The sequence below is a fragment of the Crassostrea angulata genome, chromosome 6, assembly GCF_025612915.1.
Source record: "Crassostrea angulata isolate pt1a10 chromosome 6, ASM2561291v2, whole genome shotgun sequence".
Classification (NCBI taxonomy): Eukaryota; Metazoa; Mollusca; class Bivalvia; order Ostreida; family Ostreidae; genus Magallana; species Magallana angulata.
In genome coordinates, this window is record NC_069116.1 from 22,542,053 (window position 1) to 22,565,796 (window position 23,744).

The window sequence follows — 23,744 nt, forward strand, 5'->3', positions numbered from 1 at the left end:
AAAATAAAAGGAATTGTGTTCCGCATTATAATACATGTTGCTTTTGGTAAGATTAATGAAAAACATCGACGTATAAAAAACCAAACTGTTTATATGTTAATCAGGATATATTAATCAGGAAACTCTTGTTTTGCCTTAGTTTAGAATGACGCTCTGTCATAGGATAAAACACCTTACATGATTTGCGTCACTGCGTGTAGGTCTATATGTAACAAGCATTCTGAGAGTATTGCATAAGCAATACACGTCCCCTACCGGTTTGTATTATTCTATGAAAGCTTCCAAGCACATAGGCGTCGGAACCGGGGGGGGGGGGGGGGCTTAGCCCGCCCACTTCTTTTGCAAATTTATACCTTACCATTAGAAACATAGCAAAATAGAGGGTTCAGGCCCCCCCCCCCCCACTTTTTCTCGCAGGAAAGATTGTTTCTAAATTTACATTGAGGATTGAAAAAGTGGATTCAGAAGCATACTAGCCACCCCTCCCCCCCACCCCCCCGGATTAGGAATCTCGTGATTTTGGAAAAAGAATTTTGGGTAAGTAATTTTTTTTTATTGGAAGTAAAGGTATACTTCCCCCCCCCCCCCCCCCCCCCCCCGGATTAGGATTTCTATGATTTTGGGAATTACTTTTTTCTCAATATTTCAGAGGATTAGTCTAGCCCCCCCCCCCCCCCCCCACTTTCAATTTGCTTCCGACGCCAGTGAAGCACACAACTATTTCAGAGCTATTAAAAACGAGATGTCATGCTTTAATCAGAAATAAAAGAACAGAGGAAATTAAAACTATATAGTTGATATAGAAAATAAATAGGAAATAGGTAAAATAATACTCTTTATTTCATCTCCTGTAATTTCGCCAAGTCTATTCTGTATTCGCTGGTACAAATTTGTGAAAACAATGCACTGTTATGCACAATATCATTTCTTACCCTCTTCTGAACCCCGAATCAAACCAAACAGTTAAACAGCCCAACCCGACAACGAACCCGATTGTAATAATAATACAAAAAACCCTGCCGATTAAATTTACAACACAATGCTTGACACTATTTTATAGATTTTATTTGTTTGTTAGAAATGATTACGGGAATGGTACAGAAAAAGGAATGGTACAAGTAACGCACGATATTATTACTGACTACATACTGACCTCGTTTATTCAGTTACACACCGAACCCAATAACGAACCCAAACATTAAAAAATTGGAATATAAAAAATTAATTTTTTTCTCGAAAATATGTCAATCAGACGCTACAAAAGTGTAAACTTGATCTGTAGTTTGACATTTTGAAGCTGTTCAGCAAGTTTCATATTATTCCTCAAATGCATAAAGAAAAAAAGTGTGGAAAACTGAAGTGGGACAGGCTGACGGACGGACAGACAGACGGACGGACGGACGGACAGACGGACTGACGGACGCAGAGGAAAGCTATAGTCCCCTCCGGTGAAACCGGTAGGGGACTAATAAATAAGTGTTTGAGACATATACCGTACTTAAAAGACTTTCATTGAATTTCTTGTTGATTTACCTGAGACAGTCCGATTTTGAATGATATCAGTACTTTGTACCATAGCTTGGCGAGTTTTCTATTGTTAAAAGTGTGGGTTTTCTGTACATAACAAACAATATTATATGGGGTAACTACTACGCAACCACTGGTAATGGTCTGATATTAAGAAGCTCACTAATGTCGGATGTCACATGTGATGGAACATAGAAACGATATCACAGCAGTGTTACATGTATAAGTAAACTTAAGTAAACAACGTCTTCCTTATTAATTGTGTTTCTGTCCTCAATTGCGTGGACCCTGAGGTCCACGCAGAAAATACACTAGTAGAAGCGAGGTTAAACCGGATGCTATGGGGAAAATTCAGCCTGCGCATGAGTTAGCCTGGTTCCTTTGCGTAATGGATAGCTTAGGGAACCAGGCTAGCACATGTTTATCGGGATCGGGATTCCATGCCATATGCCCACATAAGTTCAAAGGCGCTATAATTCTAAAGTTGTCGGTAAACAGTACAGAAACAAAGAATTCCTTTTAAAGAAATGACCGCAATGTGACATGAACTGACAGTATTATGAAATAAGTTAATGTTATCCCGAAATTACAAAAGGCATCAAATAGCACAATTTGCAATGTTTTGTTGTTTTTCGAATATATATGTAGCTCAATTTACTTTTACAGTAGGCGAGGCTAAAGTACTTCCCGATTAAAAATTATTAAGCATTTAAGTATGATTGAATAATTTTGTGATTGTATTTAATAGATGATTGAATGATTATGTCACTGTATAAAAGTTAAAATCTCAAGAAAAATGCATCAAAATATGAATTTTTTAACACAAAGCTGCCACTGCATACTTAACAAAGTAGTGCAAAGCGTAATGTGTGCGCAAAGAGTAGATTTCACCAAGTGCCTGATACTATACATCAGGCGGTGGAGTCAGTGGAATCACTGATAATCTTAAGGGTTTCACGTTTTCGTTGGAAACACATGTATATAGTCCACGCATTGCAGTCCTTTTTTAATTTAAAGGACAGCAACTTGTACATGTATATTTTAATACAAAGAAGGAGAGGTCTCTTCCGCGTTCTATGAACGTTAACAGCCAATATTTTTCCATAGACAGACAGAAACAAAGTTCAAGTAAAACAAGAGATGTTTGTAAAACACTTATGCCCCCCCCCTCCCCTCCCTTGGAAACATCTGCGAAGAAAATGAACAGAAACTGCAAATAAATGAAATTTTGTACGTCCAAGGGTCATAAATCTGTCAAAAAATGCTGGATTGTACCCCAAAAATGCCCGATTGCACCCAAAATTAAATTTGACCTAGATATTATTATGATAAACCTGTATAACAAATTTCGTTTCAATATGTGCATCCTCTGCGAAGAAAATGAACGGAAACTGCAAATAATTGGAATTTTTCTCGTCCAAGGGGCATTACTATGTCGAAAATTGCTCGATCGTACCCAAATCACACTAAGCCTTGATCTACATATTTATATGATAAACCTGTATACCAAATTTCATTTCAATATGTGCATCCTCTGTGAAGAAAATGAACAGAAACTGTTGGTGGACCGTCGACAGACAGCAGCAAAGCATTATGCCCCCCCCCCTTCTTCGAAGGCGGACATAAAAAGTATAGGTACAGTAAAATAAATATGTTAAATACTCAAACCCTTATTGTCTTTGGAGATGCAAATCGTGTGTGTCACACAAAATGACATCTCACTTTTCACATTTGTGTTTTGACCGCTACGAATAAATCATTATTTTTTAAATAGATAATAAGGAACATTTATATTCTTTACATAACAACTTCTCAAAAAATATTTTAAAAATATCTTTTTTATTTATAAATATAACAACAAGTTAAAAAACACATTAAAATATGACGATAAATAAATTAAAATAAGTTATCGTCTTACTTGCAACTTTATCAGAATATTTTCTATGAGTCTAAGTAGGCACTGACGAACCCGTTTACTAAACAGCAAATACCAGAGAGGGTAAAAACATGCATTGATGTAAAATAGCAGACGACATACGACTATAGTGAGTATCCGGGCTTCAAAGGATAAAAAATCCAGAGCCCCTGGAATTCCAAGAACCAAGAGAGGTAGGGAAAAAATAAGATATGCTATAAACATGATGAAACTGTTTTTTGTGGCGCTACTTAGGCTCACCCGATCTCTCCTCAAGAACTGGTTACGTAAGGCAGACGCGTTTTTGATGTTCTGGATTCTTTGCAGGTTGCCGTCTGGTGATATGTCCGTGAATGTACAGTTTTTGGACTTCGTTGACTGTGTACTCGTGTTGGAGAGAGTAGGCTTCAGTGGTCTCTTCTCGAACACGTTTTGTTTGAGCTTTGCTGCAAGAATTGGATTTTCAAGCGCGAAGATGTCCTCAAATGTAAGCGCATGCTCACTACGTTGATAGTGCACAATGATGTCCTCGCAGTTGCCGGAAGAGATAGTGTACGGTTTGACATACTCACCATCACTGCTTAACTGTTGGGTTTGGTCGCTAGTTTCAGTCCCCATGTCTGAAGATAAACTCGAATTTCTATTCCACGGCGATACCCGACTTTTTCCGAATGATCCAGTTAAATTGAGAGATTTGCATATACTGTAATAGGACGAGAAAATAACAATGAGTCCAGATACGTATGCTCCAATGTAAATCACAAGAACCACCGCTTGCTCGGAGGTAAGATTTGAGCGACTTTCGCAAGAACGAAACTCTCTTTGAAATGGATTCAAAGTATCACAAATAAGCTCATCATTTGGCATCAATGACAAACAAAAAATTAAAGATAAGAGAACCGAGGTGATCCAGCTGCAGAGAATTGAGCGGGTGACCATTCTTTTTCGCATCCGTAGGCATAAGGATGGCCTTTTGATTGTCGTTTTTCTGTAAATGCAAATGGACGCAAATGCACACAAGTACTGGAGAGAGCAATTGGAGACGATAAAAAGCTGAAATCCAGTGAAGGATTGGACGTAGACAAGATCATTTCTCCTTGTTCCCACACTGACCAATGACAGGACCATACACAAGCTAAGAATCACGTTATTCAAACCGATATTCAACAAGTGATTGTTAGGCGGAGTGCGCAGACTCGGTGCGTTGATTATGGTCATCATCAGCAGAATGTTTGTCAGGAGGCTGAACACAATGTCGATACCCATAAACACTATGCTGAAGACGACAACATGAAGCGACAAGGGAAGGAACTCTTCATCGGTATTATTCGAGTCGTTTAACATTTTTCTTAGGGAAATGGGTCACTGCTCTCCCATGTCCAATCTACAAGTAAATTGTCAAAATGCTTACAGTATTTTAACATAGAACGTCGTTGTGTACAATGTAACCTCGGAGGCTAAGTATAAGTAACCCGGAAGTTCAAAAAATTTATTTATGTTTTCTTTTCTGTCCAAAGTCTTATGATAGAACGTTTTTCCTCTTTTTGCATTTTAGCTATTATAATAATATATCCATTTTCGATATTAGTAGAAAACTATCGAGTTACGTGTTACAGAACAAATAGAAGAACATTTAACCTATTTTTTCAAGAAGAATATCCATTAACTAAAAATATTTTTAGTAGTCATAAATTAATATTCATCAGTCGCAGTCAAGTACATGTATGTAGGAATAAGAACTAAGTTGGATATAAGTATAAACATGTATGCACGAATACATTTGTAGATACTTTTGACACAAATATTGAACAGGGATTTGCTTAAGCAATTCATTTAATTCAATAAGTATGAAATTATAATTATTTAGTATTTACTTCAACATGTATAAGAGCAGTGGAATACGTACATGTATATATGAACTGTACTTTTACTAAAAAAAAAAGCATACACTTCACACTTTTAACATTGTACTACAGTGCATTATGCTTTTTTGTGGATATCATAAGCTAGGCCCTTTTTCTCCTCATAGGAATATAACCCGTGTTTTAGCAAAGATTTCACATCTGCATAGGTTAGATCCTCCATTAGGCGGAAAAAGGACCCAGCATATTTCTTTTCATTCATCACAAAATTAGCATGTAATTTCTTTCACTTGTGTCCAGATTTCATCAACAGGCATCATCAGCAGAACTTCAGTTCACAATACATGTATTGAGATTATAAAACAATAAAAAAATTTCATAATTTAAAATGTTCATTTTTTTTAAAAATATATAAACTAATGAGACATACGGTTGATCGATATGTAAATGTCTTTCTTTTAGAATATTGCGTGTTAGTAGAATTTATTGATTGTACTTTTTAATTAATAAAGTCCAAACTTTAATGAAATAGAAATTTTGTCATTTACATTATGATATTCATTTAATAAACGAAGATGTTAATGAAGTTTGGTTTAAAAGCTTTAAAAAACCTTAAACTGCATAAAAATCGTGCTTCCAAAAAAAACTATAACTTTGGTCAATAACATAATGGTTTTTTTTTTAAAAAGTCGTCTAACGGAAATTTAAAGTAATTGTAACAGATTACTTATGGTTATGAGCCGGGTTTCTAATTGGTATTGGAGGCGACTCATTTCAATTAGTTTGTATTGGATACAGGTTGTGCCAAGAGGGGATACTTTTACATTCTACTTACTATGATTAATATGTTGAGAAAATTGCCCCCTTTCGAAATTGATGAGATAATCTTGACAAAACCACAAAGAGGTTAAATTATTTTTCGATTATAACATGTACTAAGGATGTGTTAGGAAATTTCTCTCTACTTCTATGTGGTTTGGTACCGTGCGAAGTGAGAAAACAAAAATGGAAGGGCGAGGAAAAGGTGATGTTTTGCAAACGTTGAGCATGTGCTTTCTCGACAAGTTTACATGCTAAAAGCTATACCCTAGTATAAATCATGAGGCGATTAAAAATTAATTTGGCAACCGAATATGTTTATGCATCCTTTCAGATTTAGATTAATATACTTTAGACTATTGATAATTTGTATTTAATTTATTTACACATGGTTAACACGCTGCGTGACAATGAACACAGAATCGATCGTTCCATCCCTTCATTAAACAAATAGGATATAGTTCTAATTAACCGATTTTCATATCATCTAACCGACGGTTGATACACAAGTTGTTGTTGTTGTCCGTCATTCCGAACGATAGTTCTAATTTCCAGCAATCTGTATTGCATACACGTGGTTGATTGTTATCATTGCGCTTATACTCGTTATATAAAACCAATTTCATCTTATGAAGAACAGAAATTAGACACAAAATCTAATCAAATGAAGCCGGAACACTATTTTGCATCATTTGATATGATATTGATTTCGTGCTAACCATTATTGGGGTTCCGTGAAAATAGGTTCCGAAATATCTAGGTGAGGAAGGATTCGGATGTAAATTAAGATAAATAAATGGTTAAAAATTAGAATGTGACTTTAATCAACGTCAATGCATGTTCTCATACATGTATATCAATATCATTAAAAAGACTTTTGAGTGAATGAACTTTCAATGCAAGGGATGGGTCTAAGTCATGAGTATTACTACCTATATTCAGTATTAATCCCTGATTATAAGTCTATGTTTTATTTGCTATTTTTCCCGTCTATTTCTCACTCAATATCAGCGTGTGAAGCGAACGTGATTTTATGATCGATATGCTTTTTAGCACGAGTCAATTGTTCGTTACGGAATATTATCCAAGTTTTTACTATACCTCGACTTTACCTCATACAACTCTGATTTATTAAGATACATGTATACTAAGCAAATGATGATTGCATAATACATGTTTTTTATAGTTGTATATAAAATGTATTTTTTTCCCTATAAACTGTGTGTGTGTTTGCTATTTAACTACAGTGTATCTAGTGACTATTGGAATTTATTAATCAATCGCACCCCACCACTCCACAAACGCAAGCATTTTAACTCGGACATCCTCCATTTTCTCAATATCGTCACCTTAAAACACATCATTAGGACATCAAACTAATATTTCTCTAGCAAGATACATTAAAGAACAGTGGTCAAAATCGAAATTGAAAATCATATTAATTTAATGGAATATCTATCTAAAAAATTGTTAATAAACACATTTAAAAATGTAGCGTTGTGTAATACATTTACTTTCATACATGTAGCTATGAAAAAGTGTTTTAAAAAAGTATACGTACATGTATATTATAAATCTGCGATGAGCTATCTTTTAGACGATACATCATGAATTATTGTGCTGACAAATTGGCCTCTTCTGATATGCAGTTACAAAATAACCGTTTGGAGTAATTAACAATTCCCTCTTATATTCCGCCACACGCTCTCAAGAAATATCCTGTATAAAATGATAAGTTGTAAAAATAGTGCCCACTATCAATGATTAGCCGAGCCACGAGGCTAATAACCCTCCAAGACAGATGGGGCTTTCGATGTCATCGGGTCTCGTGCGTCATATAACGGATAATAAATATGGCACGCCAGGTATGACTTCATAAAAGGTCATAGTCGTTTCACTTCACACACTACTGCAGTATTTTACCCAAACATTTCGGAGATCCAAATGTACATAGGCGTCGGAACCGGGGCTAGCCCCCCCCCCTCCCCCCCCCCCCCCCCCCCCATATACATGTAGCAAACCACTTTTTGCAAAGTTAGACATATAAGTGTAACAATTATCTTTATCTTTTTTTCGGCTTGTCAAGATTTTTTGATAAGTCTAGCCCCCCTACTTTCAATTTTCTTCCGATGCCACTGAAATATACATGTACAGCTCATTTTATATTTGCCCTTTAGATGGTATGGCGATTGTGACGTACTTTCTATCCAAATCAATAAAATCAAGTACAATTTTGTGAATTTCCGATCCCATGGTTGTTACATAACGGGTAGCGCAATATTTTGGAGAGTTACATACGTATCTGTAAGTAATAAGGTCAAATCCCGCTAGTGATTTTTAAATTTTGACCTTTTCAACAACTTTTAGAACATGTCTTGTGGTCAAATATTGTAAAATTTGAAAATTCTAAACCGCAATCGATGAACGGTTTTTATTATAATGTACATTTATCCACGTTTATAAAATACCGACAGGTGTCCAATTCCACATTAAAGCATCAAATGATGTATGCCTATTTTTCTATCAGGGTAAAATGTTCTGAACATTCCTTCTTTTAGCAAGATCATTAATAAGCAACGTCAAATTAAGTTTGGTATATATTTCAGTAGAAAAACAAATTAGAATTGTATAAAACATGTATTCTTTCAACAAACATGTATTCTATCACAATTTATATCCGCAAAAACGGGTGTCTCGTAAATGTACTGAAATTTCAGTTGAAATCTATGAACATAACAATCTGATTAGATTGAATAACTACAATGTATCTTACTAATGGTTGCAGGACTACATGTACATGTAACTATAGAAATGCATATTGTGCATGATTATTGCAGAGCATATAGTACATGTTTATTGCCCTCCATTCAATTAAGTTGCCAAAATGTCGTATGCATTGCCACTTACCTGAGATCTTTGAATTCTGAATTTCAAAACTGCGGATTATCTTTGAACGATGATGGTGCCTTTTCCTGAGTGTTTCTTGTCGCTCACGTACATATCAACTGAAACAAAAAAGAATCAATAAATTGTCTGTTATAAAATAGAAATAGAAAACTGGTCAACGGGCGGTTTTCGCACCAAATCCTAGCAAATATAGACAGCCGAACAACATACTAATGCATACATACTTGCGCATGCTAACAAATAAACCATCAAAAATCATGCGTGGTTCTCTTTTTCTTTGTACTGACTGGAAGTTAACAATTTTGTAATGTTGAAATTGAAAACGCAAAAAGATTGCTTAATCCACAGAGGCCAAATTTCTCAAAAATCTTTTATGATAGTATAGATACATGTATAATACCGGCTTCGAGGTCAAAAATTGTCCTGTTTCGTAGGGAATGCATGATATTAAAGCATACTAAGTTAATTATAATAAATAATTTCATTACGTAAGATCTAATAAATTAAACGATCTCATCCGTGTTATTACTATTTTATTAATTAAACCTATCGTCTTTCTCTTTTACATAGATTTCATAACATTCGTTAACAATCAATCGAATCGAATTAATCTGGGACAGTATGTTTAGGACTCAAGTAATGTACAGAGATAACTTACCTTTTGATGGGAATGCAACCATCCAATTCAACCCAGTTTATTATACTGCACATTATATAAGGATGTTAGCAACATCGATATATATAGACTAATGATAACAAAATGTTAAATAACCGAGAAATAATCCTCTTGAAAACATTGCGCTAACCAGATTCAGAAAATGACATCATAATAACGTATTATATTTCTCACGATTGTTTTTCTTTTATTTTCTCAAAATTGGATTTTTTCTTGTACAATAAATCACGTTTTGTTATATTAGAATGTTTTGTTTGTTAGAATAAGATAGGCAGAAAAAATCATTTCTTTTCATTTTTAACAAAATCCGATGGATTTTTTTCTTCAATTAGACCTGATCATTTTGTTAATAGAACCACAAGCCTTCATTTCGTATTTGTTTCAGGTACCACTCCTTATCCTGTACAGTCACACCAAGCTGCGTCCCCACGGCGTGTTCACGGCGTTGGAAAATTCATGGAATCGCCGTAGGATCGCAAGGAAAATTCAGAAAAATGCACAGTTTTATTTGAAAATTTTACAAGTGAAGATGTCACGGCGACCGAGTCGTTCTTACGAAGCTCCCATGGCGTGTAACTGCGTTTCCACGGAGTTCTCTTGGCGATTAACTGCGCTCTCGCTGAATCTCCGCCGAGCGCTCATGACGTGCTAGGAGTTTTTACCGCGCGTCCACGGCGTTCTCTGCGCGCTGACTGCGTGCACAGGACGTTCTTGGAAGGTTAATATTAATTTGTACAATTTGTTTGGGAAACAAACAAGAATTTACAACTAGTAAAAAAATTATTAAAAAATTGTTTTGATTTTATGAAAAGGTACATTGTAATTGAAACATAACTACTTCTAAACAATTTGTGAAAGACTAGGACAAAACTCTTAGTAGTCAGGTCTACAAAAAAGATCCGTTATTAGTTGTTAGAAAACAGAAAAGATGTGAAAACATCAGAACCAAATGGCATGAATTCCATCTACATCCAATGACATAGATCTTGGAATATTAGCAAATGCTACTTTTTACATAGTCATCTACATCCAGTTTGATAATTATTACATCGCTTGCTATTGTACAACAGCCATTGTTCGAGTTTTCGTAGTCTTGATGACAACGCACTAGAAACGCCGTGGGAGCGCGGTATAAACGCATCTAAGAAACGTCACGAGAGCGCGATGAACGCAGCAACAGCTCTTTTGGGTCTCTGAACGCAGCCAAATGAGAAAAAAAAACTTGTTCAAACGCTGTGGATGCGCAGTGACAACGCGATAGAGACGCAGTGAGATCCCAAAGGACTCCGTGAAGTCTCCGTGCAAGCGCAATTGACTTATCACTGTGTCTACACTGCGATTAGCTGCGTTCTTTGAGCGCGCCGACGGAGATCTCATGGCGCTGTTGGAGATCTAACGGCGCTGTCACGGCGACCTTACTACGCTTCTACGGCGTGTTTATCAGAACGCAGAGCCACGGCGCGTATTTTGTGCATGTTCAAAGTGTGCGCCGTCGCATGGCGTTCTAAAATGTTTAAGGCGATCCAACCGCGACGGACGAAGATGCCGTTGCGTTGTAACGGTGCTGTAGGAGACTCTTCTGCGTTTACCATGGCGTTTTACATTATTTAATGACGCAGCGGGATCGCCGCGAGGACTCAGCCTTTTACTAACTATTTTTTTTTCTCAAAAGGTATAAAGGTAATTAATTTAGGGATTATCATCATTCATTCTCTCACCTCCCATCCCCATTCACTCAAATGTTGACTTTTTAACAAAAGATGATCGAGGTTTTCTTGCTGAAATTCTAATATCACGGAACTTGCATTCAGTATACTTGTTTGCAATTAATTCACTTTAAAAAATATTATCACATCACTTGAGATTAACCTATAATGGTTTGAAAACAGTTGTTGACAGGTATAGGTATATTAACAAGTATAAACACAATTAACAGTTTGCCGAAGAAATGGCGAATCAATGATGACCATGCATCAAGTGCTTCCAGCACTGGGTGTTATTATGATGACTAAGATTTCAATCGCTTAATATTGTTGCTCCTCAACTTGAATCCTATGCGATCTTCAGGTAAATTGATTATTGATGAACATTCGGAGGAAAACCGTTTTCCTAATTGTTAGTTGAATTAAGTAGTTTAAACTAAAATGATATAAATGATACAACGCCACTCACCTGCTTGAATTCAACATGATGTCAGTGTCGTTTTTGTAGTTAATACCACAAGAACGTAATGTATCCCTTCCTTCATTGTACAATTTCTTCATTTCTTTTCCACTGCAATAACAGTAATTGACATCGACAGTCTTCTCAGTTCAGCTTCAACGACAAACAAAATCAGTGGAAGGAACAGTTGATATATGTGTATTCCGCGATAGAGAAGATCGTGAACTACCAGCTCATTTATAAATCTCCTTTTTTCAATTATGTCGCCCGAGAGGTGTGTACATTTGCTTTATACCTGGACATTTCTACTGCCATGGAATCAGAGAAAAACGATTGGATAAAATCGATAACCTTCTGAAGTCCTCTGTCGTTACAGATAAGGCCAGACAATAAATTGATCAGACAACGAAGTATAGATCTGATGTGATGCCTGTTAGTCACTTGGGATGCCATCTATGTTAAGCTCCATAAAGAGATAAGTCTTGAAGTTTGAATTAAATTGTACAATATCACGGTATAAATGACTGGAAGCCAAAATGTGATGAGCTGAGCACTAATGAATTACTAAATCAAGGATTCTCAAAGCTAAAAATATTTACATGATACATGCAATACGGCGAATAGTACGATAAAACGACCTCAATTCTATTAGTCCCCTACCGGTTTCGCCGGGGGGACTATAAATAGCTTTCCTCTGTGTCCGTCAGTCCATCCGTCTGTCTTTCCCACTTCAAATTTCCACACTGGTTTTCGCTATGCGTTTGAGTAATAATATGAAAATTGTACAAAACAGTGCATTGTTTTCGCAAATTTATACAAGCGAATTCTTAATCGACCTGGCGAAACAACACGGGATAAAATAAAGAGTATTAATTTACCCACTTTGTATTTAATTTCGATATCAATTCTACTGTATAGTTTGATTTTCCTCTGTTCTTGAATCTCTTATTAAAGTAAACCATGTAAAATATTATCATTCAACTAAACAGTGGAAAATCCCAAAGAAAATATATAACAAGCAAATAGAGTAAAATTCAGTTTGTTTTGTCAGCCCACGGGCTGACTACATGTAATTATGTTGGGATGAAACTTAAAATGCGCTTGCGTAAATTGGACTTCTGGAGGAACAAGATAGTCCATTTAAGAGAAATTCTAAGAAGTTATGAAACTGGTCCGTTTCTAGGTGAAAGTGCGCGTCATCGTATTGGAAGAATGCTTAAGGCACCGTTACCGTCTGCAGCCACAACACGGAGTCCGCATATATATCTTCTCGACTAAGATAGGCAGTAGTTTAAGACTGGATCATTGAATATTGTATAGCATGAAATTAATTTAAATCAATTTAAATCAGCATGCTAAGTTGCTGTTGATTACTATATAATAAGCAGGCGTGCAGTCACACATTGTATACATATACACCGCCTCACACTTGTCTCCTCACATACAATCATAAAAAGATAAATATGCAAACTAAATGTCGACCAGCATATTATTATTCACCAAGAAACTATATGTATCTTGTTTTTTAAGATTGTGTATTCACTTTTGACCCAAAATGATATTCCACTGGTTGACTTTCTTAGCTTTTTTAAAAAGCTAACCTTGATTTAATCTAGTTTAGAATATATAGTTTAAATTTCCTCTGTTCTTTTATTTTTCATTATAGTATTCCATTACGTTTAGTTCTTAAAAAGTTGCATGCTTCAAGGCTTTCATACAATAATACAAAGCGGAAGGGGACGTGTATTGCTTATAAATTATGCAATACTCTGATCCTTTTGTTTAATCAATAAAATATGTTCAAAACAAACAACAAACAAAACAATACTCTCGGAATGCTTTTCATACGCATTTTCACGGTTAAAACAAAACGTTAAACGGAAATACTACAGTAGAAATTGCCTTTGTAAATAAGACACGTTAAACAACATTTATGATATATTTGACCGCTTTCATTTTTCCTTTTTTTTTCTACAGTTCTTTTTTGCATTGCATGAATGGGTGTTGATTTGTACGAAAGCCGAGAAGGATCATTCGAGATTCGAGATTCAAAATACGAGATTCGAAATACGAGATTCGAGATTCGAAATTCGAGATTCAATATCTAAATTAACCAATCAAATCATGGATCTGAAACCTGTATCCTAGCAACATCAAACTGTTCTAAATAAAGATCATTCGTACATGCTCTTTCCTACAAATGAATGTCTTAATAGCTCTTATATAGTGGTTATAACATGGTTAAATTAACATTGATGAATTAACCCCACACAGTATAAACAATTAAAGCTGCTTGGTCCGATTTTATATCAAATTTTATGCACGCTTTTATACGATGGTTATGCTAAGTATATGTATGATAATAGACATAATAGTAGTTTTCCAAGTCAATTAAGCCGAATTTCAACGAAGAAAAATACGTACAAAATTTGCTAACAAAACAAACGACATAACAGGGTTACGCGTTATTTTGCCTCATGTTAAATTTCACCCCTGACGAGGAGACGGATATGGTTGTATTACGACTTTGTAATCGCTTTGAATAAAGGTCGAAATGATCAGACAAACTGCAAATAAACATGTGTACGTTTTGTTCGCTAATATTTCTGAAGTTTGCTTTCTTTACAATTGATGCATAGCATGCGGGTTGAATGACCTCAATCATTCGGGGGACGAAACCAAACGGTTTCTTTTTCTAAATATTCCCGTGATGCATTTTGGTTTGTTTTTTCGTTTGCCCAAAAAGAAATTATTTTTATTTACTTTGAATATTTCTAACTTTGAAAAGAGACTGATTCTGCTGGTGTAAATAGGAGAAAGTCCATATCTTTCTTAGATAAATGGTTTGTATGGAAAACATTTTGATACTGTAATAACAAATAAATCGGACCAAGCAGCTTTAAATTAGAAATAACACTGTTGGCTTTGCGAATCTAAGTGGTTTTGTTTGCCCTGTATGTATTTCCCCCCGAACAATTTTAACCCGAAGTGTATTCGCCCCAACTGTGTAAAAATCGGCTCGCGAAGAAAGATCTGTTTAATCTAAATGTTTTAGCTATGAAACGAAACTCAATGAAATAATCACGGGGCCTGGAAGTTATTGTAAATATATTGCATGTGCATGTATAAAAAAGTAAGGGTAGGACACTCTTTTTGGGGCGAAATCGGGTTTGACGAATTCTGGGCGTTCCTCAAACGAAATTTCGCGATAAATCGTTCAAGTATACTTTACTTACGACATATGTATACATTCGTTCCGCTCCAATGCTGTTACGTCGAAGAAAAAGGTGTTTTTATACATCCAAGTGCCTAAGAATTTCGCTAGACTGGTTTACATCCGGTTTAATCGCAGAGAGAGAGAGAGAGAGAGAGAGAGAGAGAGAGAGAGAGAGAGAGAGAGAGAGAAAGAGAGAGAGAGAGAGAGAGAGAGAGACAGACAGACAGACAGACAGACAGACAGACAGACAGAGACAGACAGAGAGAGAGACAGACAGAGAGAGACTGATAGACAGACAGACAGACAGACAGACAGACACACAGAGAGTTTTGTAGTGTCAAATTCAGTTTTGATTTAGAATTTGAAATTGATTTGATTTGTTACAAGCATATACATGTATAGACAATAATTAAGCCTTTTAAAGGAGAAAAGAGAGGAGGTAGCTAGGGTAGGACAGACCAACAAGCAAGCTTTAATTTTAACGATGTTCGCGCACGTGGGCCCCCCAAGTATGAATTCTAAATTTTGAATTGCGAACTGCGTTCTATATAGAACGCAGTTCACTATTCAATTGCATATAAGGCAAGCGGGCCCCAAATATGAATTCTAAATTTTGAATTGCGAACTGCGTTCTAGATAGAACGCAGTTCACTATTCAATCGCACTAAATTTTGAATTGCGAACTGCGTTCTATAGAACGCAGTTCACTATTCAATTGCATATAAGGCAAGCGGGCCCCAAATATGAATTCTAAATTTTGAATTGCGAACTGCGTTCTAGATAGAACGCAGTTCACAATTCAATCGCACTAAATTTTGAATTGCGAACTGCGTTCTATAGAACGCAGTTCACAATTCAATTGCGAACTACGAACTGCGTTCTAAAAACCGCTTGCCTTATATGCAATTGAATAGTGAACTGCGTTCTATCTAGAACGCAGTTCGTAATTCAAATTGTTGAATAGTGAACTGCGTTCTATCTAGAACGCAGTTCGCAATTCAAAATTTAGAATTCATATTTAGGGCCCGCTTGCCTTATATGCAATTGAATAGTGAACTGCGTTTTATCTAGAACGCAGTTCGCAATTCAAAATTTAGAATTCATATTTGAGGCCCGCTTGCCTTATATGCAATTGAATAGTGAACTGCGTTCTATCTAGAACGCAGTTCGCAATTCAAATTGTTGATTAGTGAACTGCGTTCTATTTAGAACGCAGTTCGCAATTCAAAATTTAGAATTCATATTTGAGGCCCGATTGCCTCATATGCAATTGAATAGTGAACTGCGTTCTATCTAGAACGCAGTTCGCAATTCAAATTTAGAATTCATATTTGGGTAGTTTTTAGCTCACCGAAACGAAGTCGGGGGGAGCTTATGCTATACCCTCGGCGTCGGCGTCCGAACCTGGTTAAAGTTTTTGTTGCAGGTCCTGTATCTAAGTTATTACTTGTCCTATCTTCACCAAACTTGCATGGATGATGCATCTTGACCTACTCATGGACTTGAAAGACCTGAATGCTGAATCAGGGCCATGAGTTTCAGATGCTGGAGGAGGTTAAGGTTTTTGGAGCAAGTTAAAGTTTTTGGTGCAGGTGCCCTTTGATAGCAATTTATAGGTTACTTCTGGTCCTAACTTTACCAAACTTGCATGGATGGTGCATCTTATGATACTGATGCATCAGACATGCTTTAATGCTGAATCAGGGCCATAGGTTTCGGATGCTGAAGGAGGTTAAGGTTTTTAGAGCTGGTTAAAGTTTTTGGAGCAGGTGCCCTTTGATGATTATATCTTAGTTATTACTGGTCCTAACTTCACCAAACTTGCATAGATGATACGTCTTATGATACTGATGCCTCTGACAGGAAGGAATGCCGAATCTGAGCCATAGGTTTCGGATGCTGGATGAGGTTAAGGATTTTAGAGCTGGTTAAAGTTTTTGGAGCAGGTGCCCTTTGATGATTATAACTTAGTTATCACTGGTCTTAACTTCACCAAACTTATATGGATGGTGCGTCTTATAAAACTGATGCACCTGACAGGCATGAATGCTGAATCTGAGCCATAGGTTTCGGATGCTGAAGGAGGTTAAGGTTTTAAGAGTTTGTTAAAGTTTTTGGAGCAGGTGCCCTTTGATGATTATATCTTAGTTATTACTGGTCCTAACTTCATAAAACTTGCATGGATGATACGTCTTATGATACTGATGCACCTGGCAGGCTTGAATGCTGAATCTGAGGCGTATGTTTCGGATTCTGGATGAGATTTGTTTTTTTGGAACAGGTCACATATTTTATAGATAATAGCTTGCATAGTTGATTTAACTATAATATTAATGAACTGCAGAGGTAGCTTCAGATGCAGATCTCCATTATCAAGGATGCTAAAAAAAATTATCCTATCTAAAACCTGCTTGATAGATGTGTTCGTTGTTAAATAATATAATATGATTCCTATGATATAGTATTGTATGATATGATGCACTATTGTTTTATATGATACAATATTATATCATATATTATATTGTAAAAAGTTATATGATACGATATGATATTGTATCAATTTTTTTTGTACATTATGATATGATATTGTATTGTGATATTGTTATGTATAGTATTGTTTATTGTGATACAATATTGTATAATATGATATTGTATAATATCACATATATTATATTTTATCACATGCTATTTCATATGATATTGCAACATAATATAGTATCATATGATATGATATTGTATAATATATATCATATCATATCATATGATACGATATTGTATAAAATGAGATTGGTTTATTTAATATATTAATTATATCAATATATGAAAATGTATTATATATTATTGTATAATGTGATATTGTATCATATAATACAATAAAGTATACTATGATATTGTATGATATAATATAGTACTATATCACATGATATTGTATCAATTGATATGATACAATGTTGTAGCTAATTTTATTGTATCATATGATACAATATCCTACATTGTATCAAATATGATACAATATCATACAATGCAATATCATGCTATAATATTATACAGTATAATATTGTGATGCATAATGTGATATGATATTGTATCATATATTATTATAATGTATCATATCATATCAATATCATAATATATTATGATATTGTATTATGTGATCAAATACAATAATGTATAACAAGATACAATGTCATATCATATGTTACAATATCATATTTCATCATTATTTATTACAGTATTTTATTGTAATATATGATATATATTGTACTGGTATCATAGGATGCAATATAGTATTTTATATTATCGTATTGATAAACATTGTATCATATAATACCCTATGAAATGGACATATGATTATTATACAATTTTTATTATATGATATTGTTATACGATATTTTGTCAAAACAATATCCATGTATATCCAAGATCATTAACTATGATTTTCAAATAATATGATAAAGGTGGTCTCATAAAGGTGATTCCTCAAAAAGGTGATCCCTCGTCTCGGTGAGCTTTGTAATCTGTTATTACCTATGTTTAAGAATCGGGCTTATATGCAATGGAATAGTGAACTGCGTTCTATCTAGAAAGCAATTCGCAATTCAAAATTTAGAATTCATATTTGGGACCTGAATTTTTCAGGGGCATCTACTAGTGGTATTTCACTACCACTGTGAAAATATGGTGATGCAGTTATCTATAGTTTCTGAGAATCGGGCTTATATGCAATTGAATACTGAGGTTTCATTAATATTCAAGGGCATCAATTTTCGTGGATAAAGTGAAAATCACAATATCAAGTATACGTAAATTAGTGGCCAATGAACCTATCAATACAAAATGTTAATTAAAATTGCACTTCAATGAATATTTAATTTCGTGGATCAACTAAACAATGATCCACGAAATTCATATCCTTATCTAGTGACAGACTAGTAACTATATTTTTATTCATATGCACTGATAATAAATGAAAATAATATATATATATATTTCAAAGTACATTTTATTTATTTTTTATCCATGCTTGCGTGCATGCATATTTCAGCATGCGCAGTCTAATATTTCCGGACACGACTTCCTACTAGACTGTGAAACTTGCCAAGTTGCGTTAGCGCGACGGCGTGTTAAAGCTATACACGCTATAGTTTGCGTCAATTTTGAATAAAGGGGAAACTGTATGTGTTTGATTACTAATAAAAGTTACTTTTATGCTGTTAATTATAATGCTCAATTCGATCACGTAACAAATATATCAAATATTAAACAATAAAAAATATTTATTTTCCTGCCAGGAAAGTAATGCCTCCTCGTGAATATCAATCTATCACGTGATATCGACAGCTAAATTTAGTCCATCATACCACAACTGGTGAAGGGTCAACATCTTCATAATTGTGATAGTTTCACAAAGGAAAGGGTATTTTCAGTAAAGCATACATTTCTCCGATATACGAGTACAAAAAAAGAAAAAAAATACAAGCCTGTGAGTAGATATGAATACTTCCTTTAAAAAAATGACGTACACCTGTGTTTTTCCCCTATGTGCTATTTATAGATCCTATAAGTGTTAATGCAGAAGTAAGGGTATCGTGAATGACAAACGTATTTTACTCATTATACATGTATGTATTTCAAACTAACAACTGTTAAGCATATTAAAAATCAAGTTGGATATTTAATTAGGCAAACAATAACGACCACCTAGTTCTCCGCGGACATGCGTAATGAGGTCGGTTTCGCTCTTCCTTCATCAATATTCATGAAAAGGTCTATTTTCCTGGCAGGAAAATAAACAATTAAAAATCTATATCTTTGTAACGAGATGGAATTCACCATTGTAATTTACAGATTAAGGATAACTTTTATAACTAGACAAACACATGCGTTTTCACTGTCATTCAAAATTGACGCAAATTATAGCGTGTATAGCTTTAAGCAAAGTTGTGTTAGCGCGACGGCGTGTTGTGCAAAGATCCACGAAATTCATATCCTTATCTAGTGACAGACTAGTAACTATATTTTTATTCATATGCACTGATAATAAATGAAAATAATATATATATTTCAAAGTACATTTTATTTATTTTTATCCATGCTTGCGTGCATGCATATTTCAGCATGCGCAGTCTAATATTTCCGGACACGACTTCCTACTAGACTGTGAAACTTGCAAAGTTGCGTTAGCGCGACGGCGTGTTAAGCAAAGTTGTGTTAGCGCGACGGCGTGTTGTGCAAAGTTATGTTAGCGCGACGGCATGGTGTGCAAAGTTGCGTTAGCGCAACGGTGTGTTGTGTACATGTGTTAGCGCAATGTCTCGTTTATCTGAACGCGATGTCGCGCTAATGCAAATGGCCCTATCCGGACACCATACAGATCTCAAAAACTATAGATTACTGCATCACCAAATTTCTCAGTGGTAGTGAAATACCACTAGTAGATGCCCCTGAAAATTTTGGGCCCCAAAAATGAATTGCGAACTGCGTTCTAGAACGCAGTTCACTATTCAATTGCATATAAGGCAATCAGGCCCCAAATATAAATTCTAAATTTTGATTCGCGAACTGCATTCTAGATAGAACGCAGTTCACTATTCAATCGCACTAAATTTTAAATTGCGAACTGCGTTCTATAGGGCCCCAAGTATGAATTCTAAATTTTGAATTGCGAACTGCGTTCTAGATAGAACGCAGTTCACTATTCAATTGCATATAAGGCAAGCGGGCCCCAAATATGAATTCTAAATTTTGAATTGCGAACTGCATTCTAGATAGAACGCAGTTCACTATTCCATCGCACTAAATTTTGAATTAAATTTTGAAGTAAAAAAAAGTAAACATTTGAAGGACTTATATGTTATTATTGTCAATTTTGGTGCGGGGGGGGGGGGGGGGGGGTAGGAAACTACAGAGAAACTTAACTTGGCTGTGAAACATATGCTTTTAATCTTTCTTATTGATATATCAATGAATGAATTATAACAAAATACATGTACAACAACTAATTTTGAAATATTCATGCACAATCAAATTTTTAAAAAGTTTTACTGTTCTCTGCACAAGAAATCGGCAATGTGAACAAATTGGCACCCTATCATCCCTACCTTTAATTGTAGAGAGTAGGTATCCTTCTATATTGAAAACAATTCCCAAAGTAAGACTCATAATAAGTTGTTTACTGAGGAAAAGGAAAAAAAATTGTATTTATTAATAATTCCGTATAATGTGATAATATCTCAATGATTTGTTTATCATCATAGTACTAGTGTATCACTGTATGCATACATAAAAACGATAAGTAATGCTTATATTTATTAGTGAAACAGGACAGGTTATTTATATTTAGATTATTTAGATACATGTACTAATCTTCATGCGGGGATCTAGAAAGGAGGGGGTCAGGGGATCTGGACCCCCTCCTCGGGAAAATTGGAGCTTATTAAATTTACATAGTAAAATTTTTAAAATTTTAAAATTGGCCTAGGACCCCCTACAGAAAAAATTAGCTACGCTTATGAAGTTCTCTACCATAACCGCATTTTCACACAAAAGGGGTGAATAAACCCGGGTTTTAAACTATTACTGGTGGTGAAATACCCCAGGGTTCAAACGCATCAGGTGGAAATGCACCAGGGCAAACAAAATCACTTAGATCCGCGAAGCACACTGCATTATTACTAGTCTACTTAGATATTCTGTGTAAAAGTAAATACACATAATTATTTAGTTAGGTAGGGAGAAGTGAACATAGCATTTATTAAGAGCTATAAAGACATTTATTTGTAGGAAAGAGCATGTACGAATGATCTTCATTTAGAACAGTTTGATGTTGCTAGGATACAGGTTTCAGATCCATGATTTGATTGGTTAATTTAGATATTGAATCTCGAATCTCGTATTTCGAATCTCGTATTTCGAATCTCGAATCTCGAATGATCCTTCTCGGCTTTCGTAGATTTGTGTATTGCATATTTTTACATTTTTGTTGCATTGCTTATCATACCAGGGTTGTTAGAAAGTTTGCGGACAAAGTGATTTACGGCAAAATTACTGTGTACTTTGTAGTATGACATATGTTATATTAAATGACTACCAATTAAAAATAGGTATGCCAAAAGTCATATGATTTCGAAGTTGTTTTCAAAAGATACAGCGATTTTTGTTTTGCATGAATTGGATTTACGGAGCACCATTTCATATTTCTACGACGTCAGAAGACGTCAACCTACTGAAAGGCAATTTACACCTGTCACTCTTTTTCAAAGTAAACATCTTTTAGTTCACACACTTTTCATGTCATTTATCCATTTATAAAACGCAAGTTCACACATTATTTGTCAAAGTTTTGTATAATGTCTTTTGTGTCATATCGTAGATCATTTAGGTCCCAAAATATCTGTCCACGGTGTTTCGACTTCAGGTAAGTAATTTTCTCCCTCGTTTCACTCCTCCGAAAATAAATCTTTTCTTGTCTAATTTAAAAAAACAACAACAAAATGAAAAAGGTTAGATGCGTTCGTTACAAGATTGCATTTAATAACATTAAGACACAAAACGTGTATATATATATATATATATATATATATATATATATATATATATATATATATATATATATATATATATATATATATATATATATATATATATATATATATATATATATATATATAATAATCGCATACCATAGAGACAAACATGTAAATTGTGCAATACAGTGCACAGGGCGGGCAGCGAGGGATACTATCAACTCCTAACAATCTTGTAACGAATGTCGCAATGACCAAAATAACACTACGCACCAACAAAACTACTAAGAATAGAATAAAGATTTCCGTAATGTCATAAAATCAAAAAAGCGTTAAGAGATTCATGAAAAAAAGCGAAATCCATAGGTGCAAGATCCGGGCTGTATGGGTGTCGGGGTGATGCAAGAGCTCAATATATCAGTATATCCATTTTCAAACCTTTGATTCCAGTTGTGGTTCTAATTGTAAACAAAAATGACGGCCCGGTGCCAAGGTGTCCAATTACGTTAACGTTTTTGACTCATTTTTCTAGCGTTGGTCATCCATTTTTGGCGATTAAACGGTCAGAAATTTTTCAAATTAATTGAAACTTTTACAAAATGACCTTAATAACTTATTGGGATCTCATACGAAATACCGTTTTTTTTCCTTCGCTTAAACTGTACATTTTCTTAATAAGGTAAAATGCGCACATAATACAAAACTATTAAAAAAAACATGCTCCGTAAAGCATATCTTATCAAAATAATTAATGTGTATTTTTTTTAAGGTGCATTTAAAAAAACAAATCTTTACACATTTCATAGAAATTCGTCAAGATTAAATCTAAACAGTTTCGCTGGTATCATGCGAATAGTCTGCTCACAATCGAACTTGTCCGCGAACTTTTTTAACAACCCTCGTATGTATCAAAGACAGAAAACACTGAAATTTTACAATACAAACGAAATCCAATCCCGGATAAATCACAGAATTTCACTGCTTAAAGCGTGATAAATTGTTGTACCTATGTGCGGAGGTATTCTTAAGGAATAAGGAATAATTCTTTGAGTATATGAGATGATAATTTTGGTCGGACCGTGGTCAAATCCAATAGAGTCCGAAGAGCTTTATGACCGAAATTATCACCTCA

General features: G+C 34.9%; 1 protein-coding gene across 2 annotated transcripts; it reads right to left on the reverse strand.

Moving 5' to 3' along the window:
- Positions 1–3,347: 3,347 nt before the first annotated feature.
- On the reverse strand, positions 3,348–12,177 carry LOC128189201 (uncharacterized). 2 transcript variants are annotated; one of them, XM_052860711.1, is made up of 3 exons: positions 11,879–12,177; positions 9,031–9,128; positions 3,348–4,812 (listed from the first exon to the last, which is right to left on the reverse strand). In XM_052860711.1, the coding sequence occupies exon 3, from the start codon at positions 4,784–4,786 to the stop codon at positions 3,434–3,436; it is 1,353 nt and encodes a 450-aa protein (XP_052716671.1). In that variant the 5' UTR covers positions 4,787–4,812; positions 9,031–9,128; positions 11,879–12,177; the 3' UTR covers positions 3,348–3,433. The 2 variants fall into 2 exon arrangements, with proteins under 2 accessions (XP_052716671.1, XP_052716670.1); XM_052860710.1 differs by having other exon boundaries at positions 3,348–4,826.
- Positions 12,178–23,744: the final 11,567 nt, after the last annotated feature.